This window comes from Drosophila teissieri, chromosome 2L (assembly GCF_016746235.2).
Source record: "Drosophila teissieri strain GT53w chromosome 2L, Prin_Dtei_1.1, whole genome shotgun sequence".
Taxonomy (NCBI): Eukaryota; Metazoa; Arthropoda; class Insecta; order Diptera; family Drosophilidae; genus Drosophila; species Drosophila teissieri.
In genome coordinates, this window is record NC_053029.1 from 17,143,052 (window position 1) to 17,157,652 (window position 14,601).

The following is a 14,601-nucleotide window of genomic DNA, read 5'->3' on the forward strand; positions in this document are numbered from 1 at the left end:
TTTTGTAAGTATGCATGTGTCTGTGCTGGCATAATCAACAATATTTTGAGTGCTTTTTGTGTGAAGTTTTGTGATTTTTTTCGGATGTTTGCTTTTTGTTTCGCGATTCGTTTTTAGCAGTTTCCCAGCCGCTGCTGATGACTATGTTTTTGTTTCTGTTGCTATTTCTTCCGCCGAAGAGGGTAACTTTTTGGGGCATTGTCTGATGACTGTCAGCTTACTGACGAATTTTTTTCAGCTCTTACTTTCAATGAGTTGAGATCGTGTTTTATTTTTTTCAAATTCCCGTCGAATGACCTCTGAAGTGGAATGTCGTGTGGCATCATCCGGAAGTTTATTAACGCTTTCAGCTGATCAACTGCACAAAGTAAATATAAATATTTTTAAATGATTGCCATTAATTATTATTTCTGGTATTTGACCTTAAGTAATTCGACTTGCAAACTATTTTTGATTCCTATATTTCTCAGTAGGTTCTCTTTTAAGAGCCGTGGAAAAAGTTCTGGCCACAGTTTTTCATGCTGGTTCTTGTTATCTAGTTAAAGCAAAACTTTAACTTTGCCAACTTGTCTTTACGTTCACACAGATACTTAATTCTTTATCTGCGTGTGGGGGTGCTTGTGGGTGTGATTGCGATTGTGGCTGTGGGTGTGAGTGTGAGTATGCAGCGCTGCAACAACAAATGGCCAGGACTTGGACTTTGGGCTTAGGTCCCTTGTCTGGCACATATCAAATGCAACATTTGCGCACCAATAGCCTGGCAGCTCCTAAGAACGGGTAGAAAAACAACATAAATTTCCACTTAAGTAAGTGTTTAAAAGAAAGATGCAGCCGAGCGAAGACAGCACCAGACCTCTGATAAACGATGTCTGAGAAAATAAGAATGAGAAGGGTGAGGCCAGCAATGAGCTCTTCCATTTTCCAGCACCTCAAAGGCGGCAGACTCAAAGAATAGCAAGGGTTACCTTCCTTAAGGATGAGTTAAATCTATATTTCTTAAGTTTATTTAAATTAAACATATAACAAAGCAAGGCAGTTATGAGCAGCAATCTTTTTTTTTATAATTTGTATAGTTTATTATTTTTATAGTAGTATTGAATTTTTCAAGAATATATATAGAATAACATAATTCTACTTCGCAACTTCTTCTGTATTTTCCCAAAGCGTACTTGTCTTTCGCTCTGGCTAAGCAAATGTTTCCTGGTGTTTTCCTCCTCAGACGATCTGTGTGTAACCAACCATTTAGGTACCACCCTTTCGTCTGCCGTATTCCTCGGTGGAAATATGCAAAAGTGCCAAGGCGCTCAGTTTTGAAAGTTTGACGCCACTTACTGGGTCTGGGGTCCGGTCAGAAATTTGACTTGGCGCTGCAGTTGAAGTTTTGGTTGATGGCTGAACTTCTGCGCTTAGCTGAAAAAACAAATAAAGTATGACGCACACCAGCAGTGGGGTTCCGGAGTTGGAGTTTTACCCTGCTCCCATTCCGTAATGAGAACGATCCAATTGGGAGCGGAGCGGTACCTGAAGTGGGCTTAACTGACCGTCGAAATAACGACATGGACAAATCCGCAAGTAATCCAATGCGAACAGTTCGAACATTTGGCTAAAACGATAAGCAAGATGGGGGCGGGTTGCCAAAGGGAGGCCCGCAGGCAACCCAAAATAGCAGAAAAATGTTTTACACCCCAAACTCAAACCCAGCAACGGATGGCAGAAGTGAAAAATCAAATGAAAAACTTTCTTGCAGTCAGGTGAAATGGCAGAGCTGCTGCTGCTGCATTTGAACTTTTAGCCTTTTGGTTGTGCGAGTTTGGTTGAGTTTTCTGCTGAAATGGCGGAAAAACCCGTGCAGAAGAAAGAGAAAAATGGGGTAGAATGGGGAAGAATGGGAAAGAATGGGGAAGAAGGCGGTAGAAGCCAGAAAAGATGGGCGAACATTCCTTGGAGTTGAGTTTTGGGTATAGCTTTCCCATCTTAGCCATTCCGGCTGCCGTAAAGCATCGTTCCCCCGAAAATTCCATGGCGTATCCAATGGCTCGGGATTCTCCGACTTCGGGGGATTTGAAAGTTGTGGCGTGCAAACACATGCGTTAAATGGGCGGCCATTTTAAGGTTGCTGGTTGGGCATCAGAAGAGGCCTCACTGTGAGTGTACTTCCGCTGCAGCAGGCCAAACTTCCGGAGAGATTTTGCCGACAGCCCAAACAAAATGAATGTGCGAGCATTTACCTGCGAGGCTGCCGAGTCTTCAAGCCATTAAAATGCTTTTAATCAAATTAGTGCAAATATTAGCGTGTACGGTATAGAGTTACGACGTAAACCACAATTGCCTGAATACCGACGTTGAAATCAGTTCGAATTTTTCAAGGAAAGTGTTCCAGATTTCTTTTGCAGATAGGCAAAGGACTACTTTAATTAGCCAAGAAAAATTCTATTAAACTAGATAGAAGGTACAACTACATATGTACATATCAAGCAATTAAAAAAAAATCTTTGAAATTGATTACATTTTTGGATAGAAAAGAAAAGATAATGAAATTAAAAGCACTGATAAAGAATACTGTAGAAAAATAAAAGCAAGAAGATTATGATTATGATTTTTATGAAAATTTTAATTCATATTATAATAACAAAAAAGAAGAAATAAATAGTTAAGCATGCATTTAATATTCTTATTTATCCAATCCTACAATAATATTTATTGAAATAATATAAGCATTCTACGTAGCCATAAATTATTAGGGGAAATATAGCTAGGAGGTCATGTTTACTTAAATTCAAATTTAATCTTAGTCGTGCTTAATGCTCTGTGCTGCTATTGCTCCAACATAAGGCACATCGTAACATTTCCCAGTGTTTTCCATCTTTGGGACAATTTCCCAGTGACGTGGGACATTTTTGTGCGAATTCGAAATTGCCTTAAAAGCTCTGACTCTCTGTGTTGGTTGTGCTCCCTTTGACGAACCCATACTCTCTTAGAAGCACTTTTCCCACTGACCTACTACGGCTGTTCTGGTAACAGGCCATGCCCAAGTGCTGAGCACAAAGACCGATTCTCGATTCCCAATTCCCGATTCCAAGTCGCGTCTGGGTTCGAGTCGAGTTACATACTTCAGCAAATGTTGTGATAGGTTGCGGACTGCTTTTGGCCCTCTGAGCACGCAGCATCACTTTGGGCCAAGTAGATACGAACGCGACCAAGTGGGTCGTCGCTCAGTCTGTTCGCAATGAGTTGCCTGAAAGTTATGACCGAAATTCGATGGAAAACGCGACTTTCATGCAATTTTCCTTGAGAGTTGTTTTGGGCATTATATGTTTTAAATTAAATTGAAATTAAAGCAAGTGTAGGAACTTAATTAAAAATGTGTAATAGTAAAAAGAATTCATGCATATTGAATGGATAAGTGCATATAAATATGCATATGCTGTTGGTCGATATACTCTGTTTATGTTTATTTGCTCTATTATTTATTCGTATTTTTGGTAAAATAATATAACTGCATATCGTTTTTTTCGTATTTTAAATAATCCCAATCCATTCGGGGCATTTGCTATATGGGTACATGGATATTTGGGTCCTTTCTCTTGTCATACCTCAAAATAAGTTTTGTTTGGAAACTCAGCGTGGATATAAAATAATTCAAGCGACTGGGGGAAAAAGTGAAAAGCTCATTAAACACTTGCCAAATCACACTTATGCCCCATTAGAGCACAAAATAAGCGAAAAATGGTTGAAAACGCTGAAAATGGGGGTGTAGGATGGGGGAGACCCACAGGCCCGGACTCGGATGCAGACCCACAATCCCAAGCCCAATCCCAATCTCTGTCCCCGATCCCAGGGCGACCAGACTAGACCCGAACTTTGAACCCAACAAATAACCTGCGGCGCGGCAACTCTGGCAAATGGAAATGAGGCGAACGATGAACAGCATGGGTTTAATGCCAAAGCTGACAAAACTAACTCGGCTACTTTAACCCCTGCTGACCAATAAAGCCGCTTGTGTGATGTATGGGGCAACAATGAAAAAATTTAGCCAGCAACACATGTTCAAACCGAAACTGTGGAACACCGAAGCCGGAGTGGCTGGATCCCAAATAAAATTAAGCACATTAAAAAATGCTTCACAAATTTACAAATCTCTGGGAGAGATAAAACGCTCGATTAACGAGGAGAGTGGGTGGAATCCAGGGAATATAGAGCAGAAAAAGGTTAACAAGGGCAGAATATTTGTGAAACATGAGGTGGTTTGCCAGGTTTATGCCCTGCTTTCAATCTCATTTTCAGATGCACATATTATATAAGCTCCCCCACTCATGCATCCAGTTAAATCTGCGCTGTTACAATCTCATTACTCCCCAAACTTTAGTTTTATATCCCGTCACATTGCTAATAGTTTTGACCTCAAAAACCCAGGTCCTACCACACAAGCATCGCACTCGCTTTTGCTTAAAAATACGTGTATACATTGGTGTACATAACAGCAACTCAATTAGGGACTTTATTAACTCCTGCCTTTTTTGCACAGCTACCAATGTGCTTCGAGTAGAGAAGGTAAACTTTCAAAAAGCAAAACCAGTACAAATTGGAAACAATATATAATTGAAATGCTTTAAAGTATATTCTTATTATGCAAATCTAGAAAATAACTAAAGTATTTTATATCGTTTGTTACACGGAATTAGTAACTGAATTTCATAAATTGTTCAATACTTTAAACTTCTGGTTATAAATGTTGTTACTATTTTTTAATATAAACACCTAATAACTAAGTAATTAACATGATAAACTACATTTCACCAATTGCGCTAGTAATTAGAAATGGGATAGGTTAATAATGTATGAATATAAAGTTGTTAGGCGTAATTTGAAGCCAAATTTTGAATCAGAAAAATAAGTTGTGTTACAAAGGAAACCCCAAACAGACAGTCACTCAAAATCCCAGCCGAAATGAAACCAGCTACTCCGCACCGGAAAAGCTCGCGGGAAAATGGTATTGCCTACCGGGAGCCCTTCATCCCACCCTGTGCACACAAATTATGCGTAATAATTTTATTTGCATGTTTTATTTAATTTTTCATGCCACTCTGATTACGAAATTGAATTGGCAGCTTAGTTTTATGCGCTCAGCTACTTGAACGGAGGAATGATTTCAATGGCCAGGTGGGCGAATCCCACCCCCCGTTGTCATACAATTAGCAAGGTCGGATGAATATTGCCAAACACCAACCCCAACCCCACCCAATACACAACGAACCGGCTACAACCGAATTCCAGCAACTTTCTAATGATGTTCGTCCGAAATTTCGCTCTGGTCTCATCTTCAGTTTCATTTGCTTTGACGTCGACATCGTTTCGTTTTACTGATTTTCTTTGTTGCTGTTGCTGTTGGTGTTGCTGCTGCTGATTTTGTTGTTTCTTGCCTTTCTTCAGTCACCCGAAATTTAATGCTGAATCATTACCAAGGAGAAAAAGTGGGCCGAGATGGAGAAAGCGTCCTCCTCTTCTCCTCCTGGCTGGCAACTTAAATGCGCTTAAAATTAAATCTGATTTCATGAATATTGATTGATTGCTTTTACCTTGAATGAAAATCCGCTTCCGTGCTACTTTTTCTTGGTGGTTTTTTCTTGTTGCCTCCTCGTACCTGGCCGCACATCCTGTTTTCCGGTCCCTCTATCTCGGTATTGTTTGGCCTGAATTTCCCACACCCACTTGGTTTCCTTTTTGGGTAAGTTAAATTAATGAGCTTGAGTTGCCGCCTCACGGCAGCCTTCTTTTATTTTTCGGCCAATTTTTGTAAAATATTTTGACCAGAAATAAGTTGATTTAATTGAGTGTAAGGATTGCATCTTGTATTTAAAATGGTTTTGAAAATATTTTTAATATAAAAGTATATTTTTTGCAGAGATAAGCATATGCAAAGTTGATTCCTTTAAAATAGTATTAAGTTAGTTTCAATGCAAACCATATCAAAAAATAAATTGGATTTGAAATTCCTTTTAGATGCACCAAATCATTTTAATTAAGATTAGCTAATGCATTTAGTTTACAGGCTTTTGAAGGGTTTTTGACTGTCGATTTCCCCAATCAGCCGCAGACAGTCGAAGAAATTGATGAAGAGAAACTGGTAACACAAATAAGCAGGAAACAAAACAACAAGGAAAACGAATTTCCTGTTGAAAAACAATAATAAATAACAAAGGAAGGACAAACCACAAACAGACTGAGAAACACATGCAAACAAGCTTAGAATTAAACTGGGAAATACGGAGGAGAAGAAATGACAAATTCTCGTTGAAGGGAAACAGCTGGAAAACGCACTCGGAACGTCCTTCTATTTTCTTTCCCTGTTTTCCTTTTTTTCTTATATTAAAATTTCTTTTGGTTTCAGCAGCTGGCATAGGTTTGATAGAAGGGAGAAGGATGGGGTAAAAAATATTTTACTTGTCTGTGGAAATCAAATTTCGGTTTTTATTTTCTTATGGATTTTTGTCCTTTATTTCTGTCATGCCTTGATTTTCTTTTCGGCTGTCCTTGAGGCGACTGGGTGAGAGTGTTTGTTGCTGTCAGTTTCAGTTCCGCTTTTGGGGGACGCTAACTTTTGACTTCCTGTCAATGGTGACAGCTGCAGCGGTCTAGCTGACCTTTTCTCCATCGCTTTCCCCCGAATTCCAGACTGTATTCAGACCGTACTTCTCTTTTCTTCAATCGAGTAAAGGGTTCGCCAGTTTTTTTGTGCAGTAGTCCAAGTCTTTTAACCAGACTAACCAACAAATCAATTTTATTTGCATGTTTTTGTTAAAATTCTGAGTTGCATTTCTGTTTATTCCTATACGCTTAAGCACAGTATTATAAACTAGAACACCGCTGCCTAAACTAACACTGGGATTGTAATTATGATTTTAATAATGGTGATGCTGTTGAAGATAAGTGGGATTATTTGTATTTTTAGTATTACCCGTGGATGGATTTCCTAACTTAGTTTTTGCCGAATTATTGTTAAGGTGATTATGAGCATGATTTTGATAATTTTGGTGCTGTTGAAGATCACTTGGGATATTTGTATTTTTAGTATTCTCCGTATATCGGTTTGCTAACTTAGTTTTTGCTGAATTATTGTTGAGATAATTATGAGCATGATTTTGATAAGAATGGGACTGTTGAAGATCACTTGAATTTTTTGTATTTTTAGTATTATTCGTGGATGTGTTTTCTAAATTAGTTTTTCCCGAATTATTGTTAAAATGATTATGAGCATGGTAATTTTTATTGTGTGTAAAAGATTTTGTATCTGAATCGTTGGGTGACTTAGTGCTTGCAGTATATGTTTTTCCACTCGCATTATTCAATGGCTGACTATACATCGTATAACTAGGCGTTTGACTATTTGTTGTAAAAGTTTTACCTCCTACATTATTCAAATTTTGAATGTTTGTTGTAGATGACACTCCACCTCTTTTTTTCGAGGGCGCGCTATTGCCACCCGCATTACCAGTTGGCTGAGTGTTTGTGCCAACATTTGTTCCGCCTGCATTGCTGATTGGCTCGCTGGATTGTACGTATGGACCTGGCTCATATTCTCCTCCACTGTATCGCATTCCAAAAATGATCTGAAGACAAAATGTTTCGCAATAAAGTGCCACTCCAAAGAGAAACTAATCTTTGGTCTCACCCTATTAACGTCGCAGCAAGACTCAAACGAGAAGCACTGCCTGTTAAAATGAGCAGCGGGACTTCTTAGCAGGCCGCGATCATCGCCACAAAATTGAGTAGGCACACACGCATATATCTTGTTTGGTCCACAATATGCTCCGGCTTGGGCGGTACTGAACAGAAATAAGCTCATTAGGAGAACTTCCCATTGCACTGACATAGTAACCCGAGAACTGATAACTGAGATTGAACTCGAGTGAAGATTCCCATTTATACCGCTCAATGTGTAATCTCTTCTTGGAAGTGATTGCTTCGGGTCTTATCGGCTTTTTAATCAGAACTTGCGTGCAATACTAATGGAAAAAATATATAAACATTTTCCGACTAGAAATACAAGTCATCTTGATCTGAGAACCGAATGCTTAATGACCTCATCAACTCTCACTTGTTGCCTTACATATTATATATATTATATTAATTTATCTTTCGTAAAATTGTTATTTTTTAACAGGTCCTGAAATGCAGTTGCGTAAATTAAAAATGCAATATCAAATGGGTCTTTGGCCCAGGAGGATATACAATTTTTGTAACTTGGAAACTAAGCTAATATGGGCTTAAAAAAGTAGAGCAGTAAAGAGCATCCAGGCTCTGTTTTGCACTTTTGAGACCCACAAATCCATCTTTTAAGGCACCTTCGTTAACCTAGATTGTATGGCAACAGAATTTCCATGGAGAGCGCATAAAAAGCGAGAGTTTGAAGTGTGTGGGTTGGTTAGGACTGGAATGGAATCCTGAATAGAAAACCAAGGAAAGGCAATGCGCGCTGGCCACAAAAGTGCAGTATACTCTGGCGGTGCACTTGACTGTAGCGACAATGCGTTTCGGATTGTTAGAAAGAGGACAGGAAACGGTATGAACGATTTTACAATCGAATCGAACAAGGGTTAACAATAGGAACTAAAGTCACGGTTGGTAGTTGCTCAGATAATTTTGGTAAGGATTAAAGAATGTTTTACGTAATTTAAGTGAAGAAGAATTAGCACAATACCTAATACACCGAATATAAATCAGTTTGAAGTCTTATGTATGGGTTCAGCAAACTCCGTAAACTCGCAACAAAAATATGAAGTAGAAATACAGAGATGAAGTGCAGCAAAAATGGGAATTCACGAAGGCGCAGTATACGTTAGGACACTCACAATTTGTTTTCAAGTTTTGTCAGATTTTTTGATTTTTTTCTCTGCTGGGCAAAAATACAATTTCCGTATAAGTTGAAAAACAAACAAGCTTCTTTCGTCTGCCAATTTTTAACGTTCTGCCAGACTTAACACAAAAAAGAGACTCTTTCTGCCTTGCTCGTCCTTTCTCGATGAAGCAAAAGTAAATTTCCACTTGCAGTCAATAATCAACTAAGCATAAAATAGTATTTGAACTATTGATGCAGCAAAAATGTGCTGCTTTCCTTCCCAGACTTGTAGCAGAAATATGGCAAAAACAAAACTGGGAATCCGCTTTAACTTAAGCATGAACTCTGCTAAAGTTGGGGGAATCCGAAACTTTGTTTTTATATGCAGGCGGTAATACGTATACTTGAAATTCTGCACATGCTCTCACTCAATTGAAGTTCAATTATTTTCTTGGCAAATTTCTATTTGTTACGCACAGGTGTAGGTAAAAGTAATCGGAAATGCTGAAGGCCAAAAAATATTCGGGTAAAAAAGTGGTAAGTGGTCGAAAGGAATGGAAAAAGGGACAGCGGTGACCTGTGGGCAAAAGATTTCTAGCTAATTTGCGGCAATAACATCAAAGCTGCTTTTTGGCCTTTTCAGTTTCCCTTTTTTCATCCCTTTCCCAATTGGCCTTGTACGCCTTTTTTTTTGGTTATATGGACATTTGGTTGATGGTGTGGTACGCACAGCCGATGGTTAAATGTGGCGTTAAACATTTGTAGGCCCTCTTGGAACGAGACAGCTTTAAAATGGCCTAATTTAAAAAGGCTCATGAAGCAAAGAAAAAAATGTAAATCATTTTGCTTATTCGTGATATAAGTCCTAACTCATACAAATACGCCTAGTACAAAAATAAATAATAATAGCTTTATAAAGGAAATAAATTAATAACTTTATAAGTATGGTTGGTCATCTTAGATTTTTCTGCCGGCTACCAACTTTAATAACATTCTGACACAATAATAGTTTGAAAAAATAGAACTTAATATTAAAAATATATACAATTCTTTAATTTTGTCTTTTTTTTATCATATGAGCTTTTTCGCTTCCCCCTTGTTTTTATATTTTTTTTAACTCCCACATCTTTAATTCTTTTGCCTTCTTTCCTGCTTCTTGTCTGTAAAGTAATAACCTTGGTTTTTGGGTTTAAGGCTGGTTTGATGGCTTTTTAGCTTCAAACATTTAATAAGAATGCTGGGAAGTTTTTGGGAAATAAAATTATATTTATTTAAAAAAAAATAAATTTTTTTTTTTATTTTCTTATTTATTTAATATTTCTTAAAATGGCAAGTGGATACACTCGCGTTCCTTTTAATAAGCCTTTTACTTATACAGGACAAACCTTAAGCTAAAAGAATTTCCTAAATATTTTAACGATTTAGCTCATTGAGTAAACGAAATATATAGCGACTCGAAAAATACAAATCAAAATAAGCGGAAAAAAGGCAAAGGATCATTGGGCACAGGCAAACAGAATACCGAATGGCACACAAAAACCAAATCCAAAATGCAATGAAATGTAATGGAAATGCAAAAAAAGAAAACAGAAAATCTATTTGCGATGGGTACATCTGCACATATGAAGTTGTATAAATCCATGGCTATGTCCTATCGAACTCTATACGGTAATTCATTAGTGGCTTCAACGGTCCGTAAAATTGAATTATGCTTTTGTTGATGATTTCATTTCGTTTTAGCCGTTTCACAATTTTCATTTACTGATTTTCATTTCGGGGCTCAACGAACAGTTGTATAATTAGAAATTCGCTTTTTCGGTCTAGTTTACAAAAATATTTTCTTTAGCTATGCGGAGCATTCATTTATCCCTGTGTGATAACTGATACCTACATATCTACCTACATAGATACCTACGTATCTAACATGCACTTTGTAATTTGGCGTAAGTAAAATTCTTGCTGATAATTAAATGTACATCAAAAATATTTGGTTGGGCTATTTATTTCTAAATTTATTGTTTCGGGTTAATTTAGTTTCCTTACAAGAGATTATATTACACTTTGGCTCCTGACTTAGGAGTCTTAAGTCTATAAATCTATCTAAACACATTACTCACCAATTGGGCGGCCGCCAAACCAACAAATAACGGCGTAGACAGTATTTATAACAACTGGGGCTAATGACACCCCAGAGAGAGGCAGATATCTACCCCATTATCCACCACTCCTAAGGTAAGGTTCCTTTATTCCACTCCAGTTGTGCCCATGAAAACATTGTTGTTTACCTTTCTGCCGATGGCCGATGGCAACAGGAAGCCAAGCAGTGCAGTGCCAGGCCTCAGAAGTGCGCCAAAGTAGCCGGTCGACTCCACTGGCCTCGATTCAATTGGGTTCCGGTCAGCGGCAGATACGGATACAGATACGGCAGATACAGCAGATACAGATGCGGACACAGAGCCAAGGCTAAAGCCAGATCCAGGGCGAAACTCGTTTGCAACGGAGCGATTTAGGGGATTTTCACGTTAAGCGTTGGCTGTCAGCGATTGGCAAGCGGCTTACAGGTGGTGGGCCGCCACGCCCTTGGTGGGATTCAGTTCTGTTCTGGACCATTTTCTAGGTTCTCGGCCTGGTTTATGGACTTAGGCAGGAAGTGACCTTAGCTAAATGAATGCTGCACGAGAACAGAATATCAGAGCAATATATACTCGACTGTATAGAAATTCGTTTCATTTATATACAAATTTCAATACGTTCTCTTTAAATTTACGCAGAGGTCAATTAACACTCAATAGGCTTTCAATAAAATAATCAATTTTCCATTGAGCAGCTATTGTTTTTGACAGTCCGCTATTTTCTTTTGCCACAGAAATCAGCTAAAATAATTCTATAGGTTTATCAGCACAAACTCATCTCCGTTCGGGTTTATTCGAAATATTGAATACCACCGCGTCGAGGGTGCAAAATGTCAATCAATTCTGTCGTTAAAAATGAACAGCCCGGAATGGGAGAAAAATGATATACAATCTATTATATACTGTGCCACCGAGTCGAACAAAATGCCAACTGACCTTCAGTCAAGAGTTAACCCTTTCGCACATTTGCATATAAAGAGGGGCCTGTGGAATGGGGCCAGGCTGTTAAAAGACGCTTTATGTTGTCAAGAAAATTGGAGAAGGAGGATACTTTATCCCGATTGTCATCTGGCGGCCATTGACTTGGGTGAGGTGGGTGTTTGCATATGGGGACTACACACATTTATCAAGCATTATCTGTTTTTCACCCGCCTCCTTTTTATTTTCCTTATTTATACTTATTTTTTTATTCTTTTTCGGCTGCCGGAGAGATAACAGCTGCACTCAATTTGCATAACACACGCTTTGGCTGGGAAAAGTGTGAAAGCGAAAATGTTCAAGTTTATACACTCGAATGTGCGGGGAATTGTGCGCAAGGACATACAAAGCAATATAAATTATGAAACTTTTTAAAATCAGTTTGTAAAGTTGACGCAGGTTGTCAGAGAATCAGATATTTATTTTTGTCGAAGTCTGCCGTTGTCAACATATTGAAATATTGATAAAAATTAAACGTGACGAAGGTGATTTATATGAAGTTTCTGAAACGGTCATATCTTGGAAAAGGTAAAAAGTTGTTGATTGAAAATTATTAGTATTATGCTTTCATTTGCATGCGACGACTTGTATTCAGATTTTCAGAATAGATTATCGTGTATGTTGAGAACTATTTAAAAAGAGTTAATGTGTTTCAATTGTTCTAAATTTATAATTTACCTAAAAGGGTGTAGTACAGGTTTTCTTAATTAATAGTAGTTCCTGTTCCCCCTATGACTGCCCAACTTTGTCTTACACCAGTTTTATCGGTATTCGTAAGAGTTTCCTGTTGACAGGAAAGTTTCGCATTTTCTGGATTCAAAGACTCCCCTAGTTTTATTTTTCTTTTCGCCATGCTGCTATTTGTTGTGGACTTATATACCACGAATTTGTTGCGGCTACAAATTACAAATTGATTATACGTTCAACAAATGTGTTAATGTGGCATTGTTGGCAAACTTTTCTGGCCATGCAGGCGAAGGACATGGCAGGATGAAGGATGGAACTCTCCACTGACCACAATATATTAGAACAGATCTGGAAAGCTGGCACACAAACACACCAGAGAGTGATATGTATTTCTGCAGGAGGGAAAAGTTTTTTCGGGTTTGGCCAGTTGCAAGCTTTTCAAAACACTGGAAACTCAAATACATGGTTACACAACAGCGCACACATAGATAACTCGCTGACAAGCGCCAAACTTTTACTCAACTCTCACAATTTATTATAACCAAAGCCGAAGGTCAGAGCTGTTAAAGTTTAAGAGCTGTTAAGTTTTAAGATTTTTTGATGGTTCGATCTCGGGGTCAAATTATATAGCCGATTGAATTTGCTATTTTTTTTCGTTTTGTATTTATAAATATAAAGAGTTCCCTTTCCTTCCTTTAATTATGAATCAATGAGTAAAGTGCGTCATATTAATGTATTCTTTAAACTTTGTTTGTAACGTTGAATGGAAAGCTTGATTTGACTATAACATCTTATTGCAGTTTATTATAGTAAACTGGGCCATACAAATCGTAACAATCATAAGTGTCTAAAAATGCGTATTCTATATTAATTAAGGGCAAGTGGAAATCGTGGCAAATCCCAGTTCAATTGCTATTGCCCACAGACATGGTAATTATTTAAAGGTACCTACGTACATACGTACCTCTAATACTCCCCTCCGCTTGCGATTGTCTCTGCTTAATCACAAAGTTCAACCGCAAGAACAACAAGGACATGCTTTGGTTGCTGAAGTTAGCTAAGCCAACTAAATCAAGGCAACACCTCATTGAGCTTTAACCACCATGACCTCGCAGTGGGCCATGTAGCACGAGCCATTAACGCACCGCATTTGGTTCTGGTGATTCTGAGCCCCGAAGATGGGTGGCCATTTAAAAATTTAATATGTAACGGGCCGATTGCTTTGGCATTAAACAGAAAAGAACGAAGAGTCTTCAAATAAGCTTGGCACACAAGGAATAAAAACCCTAACGAGCATACAAAGCATAAACATGAGAGCAGCCAAAATGTAGCAGCTGAAAATTGTAAAAAAAACCTTATGCCAGGTATTCCGACCCATAAATACCCTCTACTAATGCGTGGGAATTAACTCAAAAAGAAAAAAAAGCATTTATATAATTTAAAAGTTTAGGTTCACCGTCGAGGTAACATTTTTAAAACTAGCTTTTAAATGTTATTTTTCATATATTATATATGTTTTTATAAAAGTCCTTTCAAAATAAAATGATTTGACTTATACTTGTATTTCTCTTTTGAACTAAAATATTCGCTATCACATCAAGAATATACCCTGGTACTGTAATATTGCACAGTACACAAAACGAGAGACTGCTGAAAAAAGTGAAAAAGTGCACCAGGCTTTGGCTTGCAGTTTACTTGACTCGAGCAAGTCAAGTTGATGGCGACACTACGTCCCTGCTACAGGAATTTATTTCGCCTTACTTATTTTCCAACCAAAAATGCAGACGCCAAAAGTCGTCGGCAGTCTGCGTCCCGCCGCCCAACTCTATGATGGATGCTTGGCATTTCGGTTTTGTCAGTGTCTTTGGGATCAGCTTCAAAATGGTTCCCGTACAAGGAGGACGACAAATAAGCCGGGCAGCATTTTAACAAATTAGTTTTCCCAGATAAGCCGGAAAACTGTCGAGG

At 38.1% G+C, this 14,601-nt stretch overlaps 1 protein-coding gene across 2 annotated transcripts; it reads right to left on the reverse strand.

Annotated features, from left to right (window-relative positions):
- Positions 1 to 4,856: 4,856 nt before the first annotated feature.
- On the reverse strand, positions 4,857 to 7,881 carry LOC122623362 (uncharacterized protein DDB_G0292186). 2 transcript variants are annotated; one of them, XM_043802492.1, is made up of 4 exons: positions 7,670 to 7,881; positions 7,403 to 7,607; positions 5,577 to 5,717; positions 4,859 to 5,520 (listed from the first exon to the last, which is right to left on the reverse strand). In XM_043802492.1, exons 1-3 carry the CDS (start codon positions 7,868 to 7,870, stop codon positions 5,671 to 5,673), a joined length of 453 nt encoding a protein of 150 aa, XP_043658427.1. In that variant the 5' UTR covers positions 7,871 to 7,881; the 3' UTR covers positions 4,859 to 5,520; positions 5,577 to 5,670. The 2 variants fall into 2 exon arrangements, with proteins under 2 accessions (XP_043658419.1, XP_043658427.1); XM_043802484.1 differs by having other exon boundaries at positions 4,857 to 5,520; positions 5,577 to 7,607.
- Between the last annotated feature and the right edge of the window lie 6,720 nt (positions 7,882 to 14,601).